This window comes from Mchenga conophoros, linkage group LG6 (assembly GCF_057382185.1).
Source record: "Mchenga conophoros isolate Kocher_MC1m ecotype Shallow Benthic linkage group LG6, M_conophoros_male_GT1.1, whole genome shotgun sequence".
Taxonomy (NCBI): Eukaryota; Metazoa; Chordata; class Actinopteri; order Cichliformes; family Cichlidae; genus Mchenga; species Mchenga conophoros.
The window spans coordinates 33,762,988-33,784,327 of NC_140531.1; the positions used below are offsets into that span (position 1 = coordinate 33,762,988).

The window sequence follows — 21,340 nt, forward strand, 5'->3', positions numbered from 1 at the left end:
ATTCTCTGCATGAGCTGGCTCAACAATATCCAAAACCCTAGTTAAAGATGATGAGTATCAAAACAGCAGTTATCAACAGCTGTGTTAATCCAGGATTTCTGCTTCCAATTCTGTGCACACTCATATAAATGTGGGGTTTCACGGGTCACACAAAATGATCCCTATGAGTGCTGCCTGCTCAGAGACATTATCAGATAATGATAAAGTAGTGATAAAAATCTATAAATGACATAAAGATTTAGCAATAAAATACAACAGTGTTGAAAATAAAACAAGAGATTAATGCTCAGAAAATCATTAATCTTTTAGAGATTTAGTGTATAGAACGGTAAACTAAACATTTTAATTAAAGTTAATTGTTTTAATGCTGAATAAGATCTTGGCTCTTTATTTTAACAGCTTATTTAAATTGATGACAGCAGATGGGAGCTCTGAGATTTTTACTGGATACATTTAAACTTTAACATTTACACACGTTCTGCATTATCAAATGGATACATGAATGTTTCAGTGACATACACAGTTTCCACAGCTGTATCTTTACAAGTTGGCATGATTTGTGATGTTAGTAAGGTACAGTTTAACAAGTTGCACATATAATATGCACCCGCCCAGCAGAGACTCTACGTTGCATTTAAAACATGTTGTAAACAAGAAGCAATCAGAGAGTGCAAACCTTCGTCAAGACAGCTCAGTGTCTGGCCAATATTTACTTTGAAGTGTATTTTATTTTATATATTCATTATATTATGTTCATTTTCTTTACTTTGTTCTTTTTAAACATACTTTAAGATGTTTGTAGTGCAGTTAAAACAAGTGCAAGCGGCAGGCTTTTGTTATTTACAATGCTGAAACCCATTTTAATATACTTGACATAATTTTGAATATGGGATTTTAGTTTTTATTAATGTGGATATAAATAGTTTCTTTGAAGATACAAAACATTTTGGGGTCAACTTGAAAGAAAGGCACTTCAAAGGCTGGATGCAAACTATAATGTGATGTTTAGAATCCACATATACCTGCATTATTTCCTAAATGTTGCCAATACAAACAAAGGCGGTAGCATTTTAAGTACAATTTTAAAGATAAAAGACATTTTATATAAGTTTGAGGTGCGAGGTCCAACGTAATATGGTATTAAGAATTCCTATATATCACTCCCCATATGCCTCTATGTTATTAATACAAACAATGGAAGTGTGAAATATAGTTTTAATAGTAAATAGTTCTGCATAGTATTATTATCACTTTCACCTTGAGATCAGTCTGTTTACCTTGAATGAGAGGTCAGATGGGACATGATATTTTAAATCTTTATATAGTACTTTCTTAAAATTGTTTGAGCTATTGTGTTTACAGACGGTAAGAATGACACAGCTGCAAACACACCTCAAAAACAATCTTCTTGGTGGATATAATAAAAGAAACAACAAAACGCTACTAGTAGAGCTGGGCGATATGAGATTTTTTCATATCACGATATGTTTTTTTCATTTCAGGCGATAACGATATCTATCACGATATAAGCCAAATAACTATATTTGTAAGATTTAAATGTGCCGTTGCTCACAAGTAAAATGTGAAATAATCAGCAGCTTGTTTTTATTTAAATATTTATTTCCCATAATAAGTTCGACAGGGTAGATGTACTTAAGGAACATGAGACTTTTTCAGATAGATAAAGGCAAATATTGCAAACTACACAAAAGGCAGCCGCTAAAGCGTTTAAGTTTCAAAATAGAACAAACGAAACAACTACTAAATTGTCAATTCCACTTAGAAACAAAATATTAATTCTAAAAATAAATCTTAGTTTGTTTTACAGAAGAACAGACAAAACTGACTAACTTTTGTCAATATCCAATAAACTGAGAACTAAAAGGAAATTCTCAATCTCTCCTTGTTGTATAGCTTAGCTTTTCAAACAGTTTTAACAGTTACTTTAGTCTGACAAAAGCCGAATGACGAATTAGCGCTTCCAGTCAGAGACTGAGGCTACGTCCACACGTACACGGGTATTTTTGAAAACTGAGATTTTCCGTTTTCGTTTTAAAAAAATAATCCCGTCCACACATAAAGGCAGAAATGAAGGAAAACGCTGCTATGAACATGCCAAAGCAGCAGGTGGCGCTAGATTCCTAACCGTGCAGAAATGTTGGCCAATCAGAAGTCTAGAAGCCTCGGTGGGAAAAAGTAAACAAAGCTGGGGCATAGAAGCAGAACAGAGTCGTGTGTGTGGACGGACAGTAACTGTGTGTATATGTAAGCATTTAAACACTGCAGAGAGTACAATTAACAGTAACAGTATTGTAGAAATTCATTTCACCGAAACAATAACGTGGCGCACAGTGTGACGCATGCACCAGTTTATTGTATTTCCAGACTTGCTTTCGGCACAATTTACAGTGCACGCTACTGTTTTTTGTCAGACTTGAAATAGCCGAAATACCTTCACACTACGGAACTTCTATGGCTCTTCCGTTCGACAATCTCTCCGGCGTTGGAACCATCATCTGTTTTCTCTTCGGTCACGCTCGGTTGATTTTTCTAGTCGGCACACTCATTTCCTCCATTACGCGCTGGCTCCATTACCCGCTGGCTGCTTCCCAAACAAACACACGTGCGGCTTGGCACTTGTGCTGTACGTAACAAGTCACGCGACGTGACGCTGCGGCTGTGATTGGTTCGGCTCTGCGCTACTTAATTTGGATTGGCTGACCTTTTTTTTTTTATTTTTTAAGAGGACAAGAGCGGCGAGGTCTATCGCGATAGCTTAATTTCTCTATCGAGTAAAAGTTATATCGCGATACATATCGTTATCGTTCTATCGCCCAGCTCTAGCTACTAGCCGATTTTAAACTTTGAACATAACTGTTTCCAGTTACCACAGTGATTTAGCGAGGTAAAAATAGGGCTACTTTTAGGACATTTAAGCTCAACATTTCTCTGTAAGAAATTCATCTCACTTTGTCGTACAGCCCTCTGCTTTTCTAACTTTGGGGCAGCCAATCAGAAGAAAAGTGGTTTAAAGAGAGGGGAAAGGGAGCTTAAAGTGTAAGGCAGAGCAAGAAGAAAAGAAATGTGAACAAAAAAGCTGTTGTGATCCAGCCATAACATGGCATGACACAAGTGTTTCCTATTGTAATAATGAACCATGGCAAATATTTTGAGGGTTCCAGTGCAGACTGCAGATTTGTGGTCCAAGACTTCTTGTTCTGTGTGCTGATCACTGTTTAGAAATGCAAGTAAATAAAAAAGGATTAAACACGAACTTTTCTTTAAATAATAGTTCAATAACAATTGGGGGAAACAGTTTTTTTTTTTTTCCTTAAAGATTGTGCATATTCATATACATACATCAGATTTAAGCCAAATGTGCACATATATAACGTTTTCTTTTCAGGTGGTTAAACGTTCTCTTTTCAGATCTTGGTGACTGCATCCCTGCATGTCTGTTTTTGTAACAGGTGCTCGTCCAAAGCGGCCACATTCCCATTGTGTATCTTGAGTGTGTGTCCTGTAAGGCCCAGTCGATTTACGAGGTCAGCCAGAACTCGTATGTCTACCTCCGAGGAACCTGCACCAACTGCAAGGGCGTTCTTCGTGTGGTAAAAGCTCACAGAAACACTGACATCAAGCTTTAAGGGCAGAATCTGGCTAAAAATGTCTTTCTATGTCTCAGCAAAATGAGGTCACGGCACCACAGAAGCAACAGTGAAGTCAACGTTTCCACGTCCCTTTCTTCTCTTTCTTCTTCTGCTGCCCCACCTCTCTCCTTAATTCAGACTTTCCCTGGGATTCGTGATGCAGGCAGTAGTGTGTGGGCGTGAGAATGAGGTCATCCCTTAAGCTGAGCCAGAGAGAATATGTTGTGTTGAACTTACATAAGGAAACAATTTGAAAGACAAAACAATCATTGAGTTTCTGGAGTTTGAACTGCACCTACCAGCTGACATTGCTCAGCTGCAGTATAACCAATGTCACTTTGTTAGGATTACACTATACTTTCCATACTGACTGGAGTATATTTGAATTTTGGACTCTCTACACATATCTGACTCAATATGTGTAGTCATTACATACTAATATGTCTTTAGTAAAGGGAAAGATCCATCAGCTTGAAAAGAAAAAACTTTAGCAAGTTTTGTCTCACTTACACATCATCAGTTTTAACATTTAATCATTTATACAGTACTTAATGCAATTCTAAGTTATAAGTAACTTAACTTGTCTGTCTCCTAAGAAAAATGTCAGGTTTGTCATGCATGTGGACGCTTTAGAAATATTGTACACATAAATTGTAGGAAAAAAGTTTCTCAAGAGGAACTAAATTATTAATAAGGAAAAAGCTAAAATTACGCCTCTTTTGAGCACTTTAAGAATACCTATTTTATTATCATGATGATTTAAAAGCTATCCATCTTTAAAGGGCATAGTTTGACATTTTAAGGAATACACTTATTGGTGAGAGTTACATCAGAATGCCTCCCTCATGTCTAGTAACACTACTCTAGATGTAACCAGTCCAACAAAGCGTGTCGCTGTAAACTTTTATCCGAGTACAGTGGTCCCTCGCTATAACGCGGTTCACCTTTTGCGGTCTTGCTGTTTCCTGGATTTTTTTGTGCAATTTTGCGTGTTTTTTTTGTTTTGGGGTTGTTGTTCTTTACACTGCATTGTTTTCTGCGTTCTGATTGGCTGTAGACCATTGTCAGTCAGTCTTGTGCTGTGTCTCCTGTACAGTATAGAATGCGTTCAGCTTATCAAATTATCTAAATCTTCTATCGCTAGCAGTGTGACTCTGCAGTGCTGTACTGTATGTTTGTAAGTTTTCTCCAACAATCGCAAAAATGTCAGTGAAACGTTTTGCACCGTCAACTGCACCTACGAGTGCCTTTGGTTTCATTCTGTAATTATTTTTCTACAAAGGTTTGAACGTTGAGTCTTTAAACAAGAGAGAAAAGTGTGAAAATGTTCATGCGATATTTTCACAAAAACATAATTTATCAAAGCATTATGTCTGGATACAATATCTAAAACAAATGAGGACATTCTTGTCTATAAAATTTCCACTCGCTGAGCAGTTCCTACCTTTTGAAAATGATCTCTTATCTCAGTCTCCTGTCCAGTCTTTCTTACATATTTCTCCATCTCTGTTACATTTTTTTTTCCTCTCGCAGATTTACATTTAGCTCCTCAGTTTTGAGAAGAACTACACCGAAACTATGGCGTTATTTTTGTGCCACTATTCTGAGCGAAAAGAAGAAATTGAGCGCACGTAAAAAAAAAAAATTGCAGGTGCAAGTGTTGCATTTTGAGGAGAAATTTATTTTGAGCGAAGAAAAGCTAAATTTGAGTGAACAAAATTCATTGCTGCGTGCAAAAAATTTATTTCGGTGTTTGCTATTATCCATACACACACACGATAGCAGCCCCTGTTGCTCAGTTTTTGCATTTGCATTTCAAAATAAATTTCTCCTCAAAATGCAACACTTGCACCTGCAAATTTTTTTTTAAGTGCACTAAGAATAGTGGCACAAAAATAACGCCATACGAAACAGTTTGTTTGTGTGGTGGTTGAGCTGTTTGAAAAGTTGTGTTTTGAAATGACCTGCCGCTTGAAAATTTTCATCTGATTATCCGGCCAACTGTCAAACTGTTTTATAATGGCGTGCCTTTTATTCCCAACTCATCTTTTCAACTGCAACTCAAGCAGGAAAAAGCACACTGGTGTCACTGATATCACTGATGTCACTAATATCAAGAGCAGAGAGTTATAGGCTGTTTTCCTTCTCTGTCTTAGCGCTGGAGTGCCATGACGCTAAAGAATGAGACTCTGGTCCTAGACTCCTCCTCCACCACGACAGGAAGCGACGGTATGAATCTGGTGCTACGGCAGGGGGTCCTGCGGCATAATGATTCCTATGTCTTCACCCTGCATGTGACTGACAGCAGCTTAAATGGCGAGGGCGCTGCTTCTATCACACTGCATCACAACAAGGCCCCGGCTGGTGGGGAATGTCACCTGAGAGCTGGAGGGGAGGCAGGAGTGGCCTACGCGGATCTTGATGGTGAAGGCAGGAGGATACGCACACTGCTGGACCGCGTACACTTCAACTGCTCTGGTAGGAAGAAGGAAATGTGACTTAAATCTTTTTAATTATCATATCCTTTATAGGGATTGTTGTCTTTTGACCCTGCATTGATTTTAACCCTTTAGGTTACAGTGATCTGGGTGACTCTGAAACTACATTGCTGTACAGTCTGCTAGTGACACGCTGCAAAGAAGAATACTGTGAGGACTTTTGCGTGTACAAAGGAAGCAGTCCAGAGCACTCGGCCTTCCTGCCTCCAGGTTTCAGCATAGCCCAACATCATGTATACGTGTACATCACAGTGGAGGACCACCAGGGAGCTGCCATCATGCCTCTTAACAAGTAACTCTACTTTACTCGGTTTAGTTCACTTATGAGGAGATTTCAGTCTGAATCTTTTTGAGTCACTTTTAGCTACCATGGTGTTATATTACTGAAATGTTTCAAGGAATCACTACAATCCCCAAGGTATTTGCTCAGTTGTTGAGTTTCATGGCATCTAGAAGCAACATGGCTGTTATTGTTGCTCTTCTTGTTCACCAGTGACTGCTGTTCCACGTGCATATAGTGAAGTTTCAAATTCTATATTCAGTTGTTTTTTTTCCTGTTTGTGTCCAGGACCATTGAGGTTGTACTGCCAGATCCACCTTCTGGATACAGCAGTCTTCCCCACTGGCTTTCTGATCTGACAGACAGCAAACTCAAAAAGCTGCTGGAGCAGGGAGATTCCCAGAGGGTCAGAGAGTTATCATTGGTTCTTATTACAGTCCTAAATGAGGTAAGAGAGGCCTAGCCATAAAACAGCGATTAATGCAATCATTTGTCAAGTCACACAACAGCTGATAACACATGAGGAGTAATTATATCGGCATTTACTTTCTTCCAGTATGAGCAGACCAGTCGGTCGTCACGCGTATCCCAAGATGAGCGCAATCATAGAGTCAGAGTCCGCAGCAACATCACAAGAGCTCTGACTGCTCTGGATCTGACAACTGTGAGCGATATCCAGCAGACCTCCGCTGCTCTTGCACAGTGCACGGTGAGCAGGATGAGAGAAAACGGGGTCATTTTTAAAGGAACTTATTAAGGCTATTAACAGAAGAGAAGAGCCAAGAATACAAACAAATCAGTTACGAGTGAATGTGCATGCATCTTTTTTCCAGGCGGTAAGTCGAGAGTTCATCTGTGAGGAGTGTCAGAACAGCACTCTGAACAAGCTGGAGTCCATGCTGGACATTCTGCAGACAGACACCAAGCAGGGCGTCGTCACTCCGACTGAAATAGCTGACAACATCCTGAACATCATGGGTAAGAACGAAACTGCTGTGTCACTGTAAATGCATTATTAGGACAGTGTTGCTCATTTCTACATGAGGCTCTAACTGCAACACTAATTAGGAACTTCTACCCAGTCAGATATCTTTGTGTATTTTTTGTTAAGTTGAGGATATAGCTTTCTAACTGCTCTTACTTATGACTAAATAAAATAGGTGATCTATAAAGGAACTAAAAATTGGTTTATTTATTGGTCTAAAAGCAGTGAATTTGTGTAAATTCAGCTAAACTAGAGCCGTGTAATGCTCACTAACACAACGCTTCCAAATTCTAGTAAGTGGTGTTGTTGAGTAGATTACATAACTGAATGAATCTGCTCTCAAAAATCTATTTATGATTTTATTTTTCCTTAAATAAATGAGCAGTCACCAATACTGTGCGCACCAACAGTTCAAGAACAAACTAGTTAAGTTTGGTCTTTTTATTTATTTTTTTTAATTTATCGTATGTCATATTTTCTCCTTTTTTTACAAGGTGATCTGATCCATCAAGTCAGTCAGTCAGCTTCCTACTCGTACCTCCATGCTTATTTGGATTCCCCCTCACCCCCGTCCATCTCAACCCCTTCTTCCTCTGGTGAAGAGTATGGAAACGCTGTGTTAGACACACTGGAGCCACACCCTCTGCGTGTGGCAGCAAAGGCTTACAGTCTGTCCTCGGTGCTCATGTTGATCCTCATGCACGGCCGCGTACTCAACGAGGAGCCTCTCGTTCTGAGGGGAGCTGAGATAGCTGCTACGGGAAAACTGGCAGACCCCCAGAGTCTCCTCTGCTACCATGGCAACAACAGTCCAGGTTTGTTTGTGCATTTAGTGTCTCAGGTTGGAATTTTTCACTATAAACTGCAGAAAGTTGGACATTATAAACTGTAACTGTGAAGAATCATGTGCATGATGACAGTGTTTAATTTCCTCTCTCTTCATTTTACCAGAGTGCCAGCTGTTCTCCATCCCCCGAGCTTTCAATAAAAGTCTGGGCAGAGCTGCTGCTGGAAAAAGCATCATGCAGCTACTTTTTCAGGTTTGTTCATGTTATTGTCAACCAGACTCTCGAGTAGAATAAAACTCAAGCAGCTTTCTGAGGTCCGAGCTTTTGGCCCTACAGGGATTACTTGTACATACACTGACATCATTCTTTGAACATCAGAAAACACTTAAAAGAGCAGAAACGTCTGAGTCAAGTACAAAATTCTTCTTTTGAACCTTCTCCTTAGATGGCTGTCAAAGAACTTGGCAGCGTGAAAGCTGTTTGTGCCGAAGTCTGTCATCAGCACATTCACTGAAAGAGTTTGCCTGAACTGTGTCCTTCTCTTTGGTCTTTTTCAAATTCTGTTTTCAGATAAAAGATCCTCACGTTCACTTTTACTGACTTTATTAACTTTTTCCATCCAGGTGGAGTCCAACCCGTTCCCCTTCAACTATGTTGCCAACTACACCATCTCTACCGAGGTGGCATCCATGGAGTTTCGCACTGAAAATGGAACCCAGATCCCAATCTCTGGTCTTGATGATAGTCTGGCCATCACAGTTGCCATTAACAATAGTAGCATTGGAGAGCTGGGTTCTGAAGGTTCTGGTACTGGAGGAGTACCCACAGCGGGGGCCGTTAACATCAGCCACTGTGACTCTGTCATCGTTAGGGTCAGCGCAGGAAACAGCAACAGACAGGCAGGGCTGTTTGTGCAGCTCAACTTCACCATCCAAGGTGAGCACTCACATTTATCACAAACATTAGTAGGTAGAACTGAGCAAATTAATTTCTTTAATACAAAAATATGCTTGATCTCTTGGTTTCGTTCTTTTGGTTTGTCCCCTTATTTGATGCCACAGCAGATCATCTGCCTCCACCTCACCCTGTCCCTAGCATCCTCCTCTGTCACATCAATCCTCTGCATGTCCTCCTTCACTATAACCATGAATCTTTTCTGTGGTCTTCCTCTTTTCCTCCTGATTTGTCCAATACATTGACTGTCCTCCTTTGTGCATCTTCAGACCGTGTCAGCCTTGCCTCTCTGACTTTGTCTCCACACTGCTCAGTCTGAGCTGCTTGATGATTAAGCTAATAATCATTTGGAGGTGTTTTAAATGTATATTTATTGTCCAAGTAACTGGAATTTAGCATTTTTTTTCTTTAGGAATGAATGAAAAAAAGGATTTCGTGTTGTTTTTAGCATCTATTATAGTTCAAATTAAAAGATACATATGTTATTATATTGCCAGAAATATATAATTGTGACTCTGTGCAGTACTTAACTGCAGCATATGAATGCCTCGGTATGGATTCTGAATGGGTTTGCGAACATACAGCTATGTCAATGGCCAGACAATAAAATTATGTACTTTATATAGTATAGATGAAATAACAGGGCGAGTGAACTTGAGTTCATTTTGTATATTGTAAAGCTGTCTGGTCTTGTCATTTGGTGACTAAGTTTGTACTTCTAAATGTAAATTGTGTCTTTGTTTGTTTCTTTACTGACTGTGTATTTTTGTGTTGGTGTTACTGTCATTATTTTCATTTCTTTTCTAGATTTAAAAGAAAAGTATGAAAGAGAAAAGAATGACAAAGAGGAGCCATTCATCACCGCCTACCTCCATTCCCACGAACAACCCAATGAGTTCAACTGCACAGACACAAAACGTATCACTCTCAATATGACCAGCGGGCAAGATCTTGACCACAGGGACTACACCTTCTTCCTGTCACCAGAGTAAGAACTCTGTTCATTTGCAGCGTTATAATACAGTGCGCATTAAATATGCAGTAACTTTGCTATGGCTGACATCTCCTGTCCTTGTCTCCTGTTTATCTCCAAAAATGTCACTGTTGCTAAATAGGACCTACGACACCACTCTGGACTACTTCATCAACGTGAGTACGCCCTGCAGCTCTGAGTCTCTGCCCGTGGATGTTCGTCTGGAGGTCGGGGTGTTTGCTTCTCTGTGTCAGTACTTCAGTGAGAGTGAAAAGCAGTGGCGGACAGATGGCATGGTGCCATTAGCAGAGACCAACGCCAGCAGGGCGGTTTGCCGTACCAAGCACCTCACATCCTTCGCCGCAGGCCTGTTTGTGCCAACCAATGCCATCAGTTTTAAACTGCCAGTCAGTATCTCACTAAATACCAGTCACAATTTGTGGATGTGCACTAAATAAACAAAACCACTTAAACCATTTCCCCCCTCCTTCAGGAGCGTTCAGGGGCACCAAGCCTGGTCGTGCTGTTGGTGTGTCTATTGGGCTTAATATGCTATATTGTAGCAGCGGCTATCTTACACAAGTTGGACCAGCTGGATCTACGGCGTGCTGGTGTGGTTCCACTCTGTGGCCGAGATGGACTCTTTAAGTATGAGGTCCAGGTGAAAACTGGCTGGAACCAAGGGGCAGGTGAGATAAAACGACGTAACAGGTAGATGTCGTTTTGACGTCATTTTTGAAACTTTGCCAATATGTTCAATATGAGCGTCATGTGTCACTGTAACAGTGTGTGTATGACAGAAAATAAGGCAAATCATAACAGTTCAACTTCAAATTTTAAACTCAATAAAATCAATTCCTACATCAAGAAATGAAGAGAATTCATGCAAACTGCCTCTCTCTTCCATCCAGGCACCACGGCTCACGTGGGAATCAGTTTATATGGGCGTGAAAGCCGTAGCGGACATCGCCATCTCGACAGCAGAGGGGCTTTTGCCCGCAATGCACTCGACATCTTTCATATTGCGACAGACACCAGCTTGGGCAATGTCTGGAAAATACGTATTTGGCATGACAATAAAGGTAAAGAGACACACAACAGAAGGAGCCCAAGCAGAGTCTGTATATTAATGTTTATCCATCATTTAACCATTATTTGCTGCCCCTTCTTCAGGTCTGTCTCCAGCATGGAGGCTACAGTATGTCTTGGTAAAAGACTTGCAGACAGGAAGCAGCCACTATTTCCTGGTGGAAGACTGGCTGTCAGTGGACAACGAGAGAACTCATGGACAGGTGGAGATGGAGGTGGAGGCTTCAGGTAAGGAACTGCGATTAGGTGGCGTGTAATTAAATAATTAAAGATTGAGTGTAGCAAAACAACTGCTTGATGCATAATGCAAGCTTGTTCGCTTTCTATTTTTTGCTCCCAGAGGAGGCTGTGCTTCTTCAGCTGCCTCGCCTCCTGCGGTATGAGCTGCAGAGGGCACTGTGTGAGAGTCACCTGTGGGTTTCGCTGTGGGAGAGGCCCACCCGGAGCCCGTTCACCCGCCTGCAGAGAGCCACGTGCTGTGCTTTGTTACTCCAGCTCTTCCTGTTGGCCAACACTCTGTGGTACAGCATTGTGGTGGACAAGCGATACGGGTGCGTGAATGGGTGTGACGGGTTTTTTTTGTCTTGTCTGTCTCTCTTTGTAAATTCCCACCATGCAACTTCTAATGAATGCAATCATGTCCTTCAGCCCGAGGGCTGTGTCAAGGTCTTCATCATTAAACGGCGAGACAGTGGCAGCAGGCGTGGTCACCTGTCTGATCGTCTACCCTCTCTACTTGCTTGTTTTCACGCTGTTCAGAATGAGCCGCAGCAAGGTAACCCAAACCTTACCAAATGTGATATATGATCAAGCTTTCTTGTCTTTCAAAGGCCCTGGATAAAGCAGAATATTTCCTCTGTCATTGTGTATCTGTAAACAATAGTGTGTGACCGTGGAGCAGGTGCCACAACAAGTGGACCAGGAGTCAGTGGAGATCGATGACTTCCTGGACAACTCCATGGCTGGAAGTTCCTTCCTCTTTTTTAATGGCGAGGTAAAGTCTGTCACGAAAACACGGGGTTTAAAAGTCACATTTGGGAAAGATTCTACTTTCACCTTTTCAGGTCATTAATGTTTGTCTCTCTCTCCATCCATCATCTCTGTTTCCTCAGACCAACTCAGAGGAGACCAACGTGGACTTGCCCACTCCATCAACTAAAAGGTAAGCATATTTATTTCAGGTAACGACCTGTTTGTTGGAAAACAGATGTAGTGGAATAGCAAGCTGTGAGAATCAACGAATAAAGTGGAAATGGCTCATCTTATGTGATCTGCAAGAGATGTGAAAGTTTAAAAAAATATACGTTTTTTTAAAAAAATAACTATCTTTTGAATTTGAAGTGAGCGAAACATTTTCTTCACCAAACAACTCTAAATTCGAAAGCAACAATTTTATCAGAATAATGACAACAACGTTATTCTTCTCTGACAAACTTGTTTTGTTGGAATGACCTTCAGAGCAAATGAATTATTTGCTAAAGTTGGTCTGAGTCACAAACATTACTCATTGTGCATTTTAGTGAGGAGAGCTGGGACATGGTAGAGGAGGAGACAGAGGACAGGGACTGGCCAGAGCTGCTGAGTGACACTTCGGTGGTTGGAGGCGCTGGGCACGGGGCAGGAATGCCCAGGCTGAAGAGGGGTCAGGGCAGCAGGCACCTCGGTGTGGACATGGCCTTTAACCCTGATGATGAAGAAGGCGCCGAGCAACGCAACAAATATTTCACCTCTTCAGGTAACTGAAGCAAACAGGCTGCAGTATTAAATCAAACGTTTTCTGAGCAAAAGTGGGATATTTGCGAAAACACTTCAGAAACACTGAATTTAGTTTTCTTAAAAAGGCCATAAATGGACAACAGATCGTTAGAAGTTGTATGCAGTGTCTCATAATGGCCTGAGCTAAATGTGATGAAAGCAGATTTTCACTTGATGAATGTTGTGGAATTAAATGTACAGCAATATCTGCAGAAAATCTAAAGAAAGACAAACAATAAGGCTATAAAAGCAAATATTGCATTAAAAACTATAGTAGTAATGTCAGATTCATCTTTTTTGTTTTTCATTTCTTTTTAGGAAAATAAACTACACACAAAATGCACAATAAATAATCATTCATTTATTTTCATATAGTCTAACTGTTTTTGGACAGTAAGTTATTTTGGTGGTTTGTCTTTGCATCACACCACAGTGGATTTTATGCCCAAAAAATGAAGATGAGATTGAACTGCGGACTTTCAGTTTGAATTCAAGGGATTTAGGAAAAGTAATGCAATAGTTTTTATTTAAGAAATTAGAACATAATTTTAAAACACAAGGAGTGTTTTTGATTGTTGAATAAAAGCACTTTAGTTGACATCAAGAATCAGTGGACATCACCAAATGCGGTACAGTGGTCCCTCATTTATCGCGGGAGTTACGCTCTAAAAATAACCTGTGATAGGTGAAATTAAAGTAGCCAACTTTATTTTTTACAATTATTATAGAAGTTTTAAGGCTGTAAAATCCCTCACTAGTCACTACACACTTTAGACAGTTTTCTCAGACAGGCATGAACATTTTCACACTTTTCTCTCTTCTTTAAACAAGAAGCTCAAACCTTCATAGAAAAATAAGTCCAGTATTATAGGATGAAAACAAAGATCAAACCCTGTTTTCAGGTCCAGAACATGTTAATAGAGCAGCTGCCAGAGAATGCAACATTAATGATTCAGTGGTACAGAAGTAGAGGAAGCAAGAAGAATGAGTTCAGTAAAGTTTGACTTATCTGACTGTTTTGTTTCTCACTTCAGAGCACAGTTTCAGTTTCAGCACTTCAGAGTCACACTGCTAGGGATCGAAGATTTATGTAAATTTGACAAGCTGAACACATTCTGTACTGTACAGGTGACACGGCACGGAGGAGATTAATTGACAATGGTCCACAGCCAAACAGGATGCAGAACACAATGCGCTGTTAAAAAAACCAACAACCCAAAAACATGCAAAATTCCACAAATAAAAAATCTGCGAAACAGCGAGGCCACGAAAAGTGAACCGCGTTATAGCGAGGGACTGTACTTCCTCCACTGTGATGCTCTGCCAGGGTTTTACTGCAGCCACCTAGACAAAATTAGAGAAGCAAGGCTAAGATTTGGACATGTACAGAGGAGGGACAGTGGATATACTAGAAAAATGTGTGTGTATGATGTATGAATATGGAGCTGCCAAACAAGGGGAAAAGAGGCCTCAGGAGAAGCATATGAAGAGGTTTGGTGCAACAAAGGAGGATCATACAGACCCTAAAGGAAGTAGAAACATTACATTTCAACATTACACTGAAAAACTACAAAATACCAATTCAATGCTTTGAATCAGCTTCAAGATATTCTGCTTGATTTGTCATGAAATAACAAGAAAACAGGCCATGAAACTGCTTCTTTTTGACTCTTTTTTGACTCTTGTAAAAATTGCTGTAATTCCTGAATAGTTCATGCAAATCTTCTTTAAAGCCCCTTGAATTAAAGATTAAAGTCACTTCAATCACAGATTGATTGTTTGGTTTAAAATCCTCGGAGGTAGTGCAGAGAGGCAGAATTACACAAATTGTGTCTGTAATCATAGAGCGCATCTTCAGTAGCGGTTTTCTGTCATAGCTGAGTAGTTGGATCGGTTATGACCATGTTAATAACTGAGAAAAGTTAACACGTTACATTTCAGAAACCCCAGAAAGACATGGCAGCGAGTTCGTTTAGTGACTGAATTTAATGAATGTGTATGATGATCCAGTTTCACACTGTCTTCTTATAGATGAAGATCTGATCAAGCACATACTGGCAGACGGACAGAACTTCTTTCCTCAGGCAGATGAAAGCGAGATGGCTGACCTGTAAGTTATATTCTGGACAAGGAATTCCCCAGAATCGTTTGAGACCTGTGTAGATTCGCTTGATTTTGTGTTGCCACTGTTTGTGTCGCAGGTCGAGCATTTTTGAAGATAAGACTGAAGTGATTCTCCTGACAAAGCTGAATGACCCTCTTCTTCTGGAATCTGTGAGGCGGGACCCACCAAAGACAGCCTTCACCTCAAACACAGGTGTGTGTGCAGGCAGTTTGAATTATCTAGTAAAATTCAAATTTACTGATTAAACTTTGAAGAATTACAATTAGGAATGCACTAAACAGTCTCACCAAATTTTAAAGATTCATAGTTTATTCAGAAAATTATTCTCAAAATTAAATATTTTATTTGTAAAATACTGACTTGTAAAATAGAAATTAAGAGAAGGCAGACTTTTATAATAAATAGTACTACAGCCCAGGGAAAAAATATGCAGATTTGATTTTTACATTTTGATTTGAACTGTCCCTTTAAAAGACCATCCAGATGTTATTTGCCCCCATAGATGTTCTATTTTTAAAGTTTCCTGCTGTCTCTTTGTTTAGATTAGTAAGAGAGGACACATAAATCACCTATCCAAGGGTTTTAGAAGGCTTATAACTCTCATTAGGTAAAGCAAAGTTTGGTGATTACTCTTAAAAAGAAAAAAGGCTGTTACTTTCACAGAGTAATCAGTCTTGTACTGCCAGATGTGTGACTGAGCCTTTATAGTTGTGCTTTGATGTGAAACCAGCGTGTGTGTGCATTGTGCTTTCGTTTTGCAGTCTCAATGTTTAATAAGTGACATATGTCCTTGGTTGCGATAGAAAAGGTGAATTGAAAATGCATCAAACTTACAATGTCATTTATTCTTTCTCTGGAAACTTGATATATTTACTAATTACGTTACTAATCGAAAAGACTTTGAAGTCCTTGAAGACTCAAAGTCTCCAAGAACTCTGCTTTCTTTTGCAAAGTGCAAAATAACCTTCAACGAGTCTAAAAGGATCATTAAAATGCTCGTTTTTTTCAGTTAAGTAGTTTTACGCTTAAATACTTCCTAAAGTTTTCAGTGCCTGATGATTTGTATTTGTTTTGTCTTTGGCACCGTATTCTTCTTTTCACAGTTGTAACAGATGTGTGTCGTCCAAGACGGTTTCCACCTTGGTGTGGACGTGCTGCCATGTGGGGCAGCTGGGCAGGAATCGCTCTGGCCAATGGTGTTTCAGTTTGGGCTGGCTATGGGTTCAGTCAGAATGTTGCCATGATGTGGTTAATCTCCTGCTTTGCTAGTTTCTTCTGCTCATTTCTACTGTTGGAGCCAATTAAGGTAAAGACACGTGGTTTTGCAAAGATTTCATAGTGTGTCTTTTGTCCTGTCTCAGCCTCTCCCTGGTTTTTCCAGAGGTTTCTTCCTGTTAAGAGTTTCTTTCTTCCCATTTTTTCCCAACTACAGTGGGGCAAAAAAGTATTTAGTCAGCCACCGATTGTGCAAGTTCCCCCACTTAAAATGATGACAGAGGTCAGTAATTTGCACCAGAGGTACACTTTAACTGTGAGAGACAGAATGTGAAAAAAAAATCCATGAATCCACATGGTAGGATTTGTAAAGAATTTATTCGTAAATCAGGGTGGAAAATAAGTATTTGGTCACCTCAAACAAGGAAAATCTCTGGCTCTCACAGACCTGTAACGTCTTCTGTAAGAAGCTTTTCTGTCCCCCACTCGTTACCTGTATGAATGGCACCTGTTTGAACCCATCATCTGTATAAAAGACACCTGTCCACAGCCTCAAACAGTCAGACTCCAAACTCCGCCATGGCCAAGACCAAAGAGCTTTGGAAGGACACCAGGAAAAGTATTGTAGACCTGCACCAGACTGGGAAGAGTGAATCTACAATAGGCAAGCAGCTTGGTGTGAAAAAATCAACTGTGGGAGCAATCATCAGAAAATGGAAGACATACAAGACCACTGATAATCTCCCTCGATCTGGGGCTCCACGCAAGATCTCATCCCGTGGGGTCAAAATGATCATGAGAACGGTGAGCAAAGATCCCAGAACCACACGGGGGGACCTGGTGAATGACCTGCAGAGAGCTGGGACCAAAGTAACAAAGGTCACCATCAGTAACACACTACAACGGCAGGGAATCAAATCCCGCAGTGCCAGACGTGTTCTGCTGCTGAAGCCAGTGCATGTCCAGGCCCGTCTGAAGTTTGCCAGAGAGCACATGGATGATGCAGCAGAGGATTGGGAGAATGTCATGTGGTCAGATGAAACCAAAGTAGAACTTTTTGGTATAAACTCAACTCGTCGTGTTTGGAGGAAGAAGAATACTGAGTTGCATCCCAAGAACACCATACCTACTGTGAAGCATGGGGGTGGAAACATCATGCTATGGGGCTGTTTGTCTGCCAAGGGGACAGGACGACTGATCCGTGTTAAGGACAGAATGAATGGGGCCATGTATCGTGAGATTTTGAGCCAAAACCTCCTTCCATCAGTGAGAACTTTGAAGATGAAACGAGGCTGGGTCTTCCAACATGACAATGATCCAAAACACACCGCCCGGGCAACAAAGGAGTGGCTCCGTAAGAAGCATTTGAAAGTCCTGGAGTGGCCTAGCCAGTCTCCAGACCTCAACCCCATAGAAAATCTGTGGCGGGAGTTGAAAGTCCGTGTTGCTCGGCGACAGCCCCAAAACATCACTGCTCTCGAGAAGATCTGCATGGAGGAATGGGCCAAAATACCAGCTACTGTGTGTGCAAACCTGGTAAAGACCTATAGTAAACGTTTGACCTCTGTTATTGCCAACAAAGGTTATGTTACAAAGTATTGAGTTGTATTTTTGTTATTGACCAAATACTTATTTTCCACCCTGATTTACGAATAAATTCTTTACAAATCCTACCATGTGGATTCATGGATTTTTTTTTTCACATTCTGTCTCTCACAGTTGAAGTGTACCTCTGGTGCAAATTACTGACCTCTGTCATCATTTTAGGTGGGGGAACTTGCACAATCGGTGGCTGACTAAATACTTTTTTGCCCCACTGTACATGCCAAGTCACTGGAGTTGTTTGATTGTTGGGGTTTTCTCTGTATTATTGTATTCTTTAACTTACAATATAAAACTCTTGTTGTCATTTGGGCCTATATCAATTGAATTAAAGTGAAGTGACAAGATACAGTGCCCCCAAATGAAGACAGCAGCTCATACACTGTATAAAAGACAGATGTGGTCACCATGACATCAGCCATTATTTTGAAGAGTCCTTTGTGAAATCTCATTTTTAGTGTTTTGCTCACTGCTGTCTTGGTTTTTTTTCTTGATCCAGAAGTACTTTATTTGGACGTGTTAGTCAAAGCACGCATGTCCTTAACTTTAGAGTATTTAAAGATGTTTTAAACATTTTTTCTTGCTTCAGTAATGTTGGGGGTTTTAACGTGGGCGTCTATGGGGATTGATTCGCTTTTAGAGCCAGTTTGGCTGCTTGAGGCTGTTTCATATATCTGCTGTGAATCTAAAAAGGCATACATTCACCACACCATCTTCACAACCTGATAATGTTATGTTGTTACAGTACCATTAAGTGTCAAAAACACACTTAAAGCAGGGTTAGAGAATGTATTATTGCACCACTTTGGACCCTTAAAATGTTTGAGAGGAGTTCAGAAAGGACAAGTTGATTGTTCCCACAAGATTTTTCTATATTTTCAATGTCTCAGACACCCATTTTCACTAAATTGCCATCTGGCTGTTGTTGTGTTAATAGTAGGTTGTCCAATGTTCCTTAGAGTGGATCGATTTGGACCACACATTTGACTTTGGGTTGAGTAAATGCAACATCAAAATTCTGGACTTTGAAATTGGTTGCCTAGCATAACAAGTTATCTGCCATGTGCCCCACAGGTGCTGTGTGAAGCAGTTTACTACGCACTGTGTGTGCGCCGGCTGCGTCCTGAGGACCAGGATGTGCTGGTGGAGTTCCCCAGGGTGGAGAGAGTGGTCCAGCGGGTACCGAGGGTGAGACCTCCACAGGGCTTTGCTCTGTCTCAGGCCCGACACCAGGCCCGCAAGGTCCACATGCTGCACACGATGCTGAAGGTCAGTGAAGAAGAGAATATAGTGGGTTAGAGAGAGATGATGCTGGAGTCTCCTTTCAATATTTAAATCTTTAAATGGTGATCAATAACAGAATTCTTTTCTCTTATTTTCAGAATTTTCTGGTCTATATGTTTTTCCTGTTGGTCGTTGTGCTTCTCAACTATTCCGACTCAGCCAAAGACACTCACAGCCTCAGGCTGCGCACTCAGCTGCAGCGAGCCCTACACACACCCGAGTACCACAACATCAGCAGGTATGAATGTACATGAATAGAGCTGGAATATTTTCGTGGTTTAATGTTTCCAAAACCTTGTTGCTGCTCTCATTTGTAAAGGCTGACTTGCTCATAAGACTGTGAGAAGTCTTAGGAAGGATTTTATGGCAGCAGATTTTCTCTCAGGATTTCACCTGATTTTGTCATTTTCTTTAAAATAAAAGAGATCAGATGTGAAATTCTATCACAAACTACCTGTGCTCAGCTCTAGAGTGTCTTCTATTATAGTGTTAAGTCTTACTGAGTGGGCACGACCATCCTGTATGTTCCTCTTCAGCCTGTTTGTCCGCGTGGGACAAATAACCTTCCTTGTGTTTTTGGGGTTTTTTTAGCCGAGAAGATGTTCTAGCGTGGCTGCATGACTCCATGTTGCCACGGCTCCTGGATGAGTCTGCCCTCTTGAGAGACACAGGAAGCGTGTTACTCGGCACATTGAGGCTCAGACAAATCCGTGACGCACAGGGTGAGATTTCTTTGTGGCCACTATCTTTACTGAGATGTGAACTTGTTTGGAGCTACATCAGAGCTCTTTGACAGAGCACATCTCAGACTTATTGAATCTATTTTTTGCTTCTTTGTGTAGCTTTCTTCAGTAGTACTACTGAGTCAGAGACATAATGTTTAATATTTCAGGATCCTGACTATTATCTGAATTGCGTTTTATGATTGCATTCTTTTTTTCTGGGTAAACTGATGAAATAAATGCAGATGGACGTCATTGTAATCTTTTCAAAACTTTTCCATTAGCAGATTCTCTTAGGTCAGAAAACACATCATCTCTCTGGGGAAAGAACTTGGTCATATCTCCAAGTAAAGAAGAGGATAATAGTACAGTTTTTGGTGCCATGGATTCAGATTGGTAAGGAAATTATTGAAAACCTGCTTGTGTCTGTGTGGCTATTAAAAGTTATTAACTATTGTTAATTTGCAGGTCATTGGTAACCTGTTTAGCGTTAGAGATAGACTAAGAGAAAACGGAAGATATTACTTTTCAGATAAAGTCTCATACATGCATTTTGGACTTGCAGATTTCTTTTATGAGCTTTTCCATTTGGCTATGCCAAATAGGCAAAAATCCATAAAAGGTGTAGATATGAACTCAAAATCTAATTCTAAATGGGTTGACGACAAGCTGGTGGATGTTAATGTTCTGCTTAGTTTTGTTTTTAACATCTGGCTTTCTTTGATGTCCCCTGTTCACTTCTTTCTCTTTTGTAATTTCTCCCACACGTTTTCCAAGGGTGTGGCGTTTGGATCGGATGGGGGTGTATAACAGCAGAGATGTGGTTCACCAGCTGAACAGAAGCCTGGAAGAAGCCGCCTCCTCCTTAAAGCAGCTGCAACAGCTGCACTGGCTCGACTCTAGGTAGTGATCATGTGAAGACATGACTACAGCAGTAGGACATGTAAAGTCTGAGTTACAGCAAAATAATTAAAACACATTTTCCTTTGTATTGTTCAGGACAGCACAGTGTTTTGCATTTTTTAAACATGTACTCACACCAGTGGCTGTGGACTGAGCTGAGCCAGTTTGACCTGCAAAGTCCAGTTGGTTCAGTCCAGTAAACAGTTAAACATGCCATATTCTGGCCCACGTGGAGTTCACTTGGATGTTGGCATGCTGCACATCTGGTGTGTATGCCAACCTTGCCCAAGACCAAAAACAAATGCTTTCCGGTCCAGCGAAGGGTGAGATCATCTGGCAGTGAGGGAGTGAGAATATGACCTGAAAGAGGTCATGCTCATTGATTTCATTGACCAGGTTGTTCCAAAATTTAGGGGCAATTTGCAAGGGAGTAGAAACTGGGTACATGTTATTGTGCTAATAATTTCACAATGTTTGGAATCAAACACAACTGCGGCCTTTGCTTTAGAAATCTTGA

The 21,340-nt window shown here is 40.6% G+C and overlaps 1 protein-coding gene across 2 annotated transcripts in view; it reads left to right on the forward strand.

Annotated features, from left to right (window-relative positions):
- pkd1a (polycystic kidney disease 1a) overlaps positions 1–21,340 on the forward strand; it is an 81,223-nt gene that overhangs the window by 48,271 nt on the left and 11,612 nt on the right. The window contains exons 25-51 of one of the 2 annotated variants that reach the window (XM_085277593.1): positions 3,471–3,611; positions 5,807–6,128; positions 6,224–6,440; positions 6,717–6,876; positions 6,985–7,137; positions 7,262–7,406; positions 7,908–8,228; positions 8,365–8,453; positions 8,825–9,137; positions 9,963–10,143; positions 10,271–10,535; positions 10,622–10,817; positions 11,040–11,210; positions 11,302–11,445; positions 11,558–11,768; positions 11,866–11,992; positions 12,101–12,211; positions 12,330–12,379; positions 12,738–12,952; positions 15,004–15,082; positions 15,174–15,289; positions 16,201–16,403; positions 18,989–19,183; positions 19,297–19,436; positions 19,790–19,920; positions 20,205–20,316; positions 20,698–20,823. In XM_085277593.1, coding sequence (XP_085133719.1) covers positions 3,471–3,611; positions 5,807–6,128; positions 6,224–6,440; positions 6,717–6,876; positions 6,985–7,137; positions 7,262–7,406; positions 7,908–8,228; positions 8,365–8,453; positions 8,825–9,137; positions 9,963–10,143; positions 10,271–10,535; positions 10,622–10,817; positions 11,040–11,210; positions 11,302–11,445; positions 11,558–11,768; positions 11,866–11,992; positions 12,101–12,211; positions 12,330–12,379; positions 12,738–12,952; positions 15,004–15,082; positions 15,174–15,289; positions 16,201–16,403; positions 18,989–19,183; positions 19,297–19,436; positions 19,790–19,920; positions 20,205–20,316; positions 20,698–20,823 — 4,634 coding nt within the window. The remainder of the gene's footprint in view (positions 1–3,470; positions 3,612–5,806; positions 6,129–6,223; positions 6,441–6,716; positions 6,877–6,984; positions 7,138–7,261; positions 7,407–7,907; positions 8,229–8,364; positions 8,454–8,824; positions 9,138–9,962; positions 10,144–10,270; positions 10,536–10,621; positions 10,818–11,039; positions 11,211–11,301; positions 11,446–11,557; positions 11,769–11,865; positions 11,993–12,100; positions 12,212–12,329; positions 12,380–12,737; positions 12,953–15,003; positions 15,083–15,173; positions 15,290–16,200; positions 16,404–18,988; positions 19,184–19,296; positions 19,437–19,789; positions 19,921–20,204; positions 20,317–20,697; positions 20,824–21,340) is intronic. The other variant, XM_085277594.1, reaches the window with a different exon arrangement.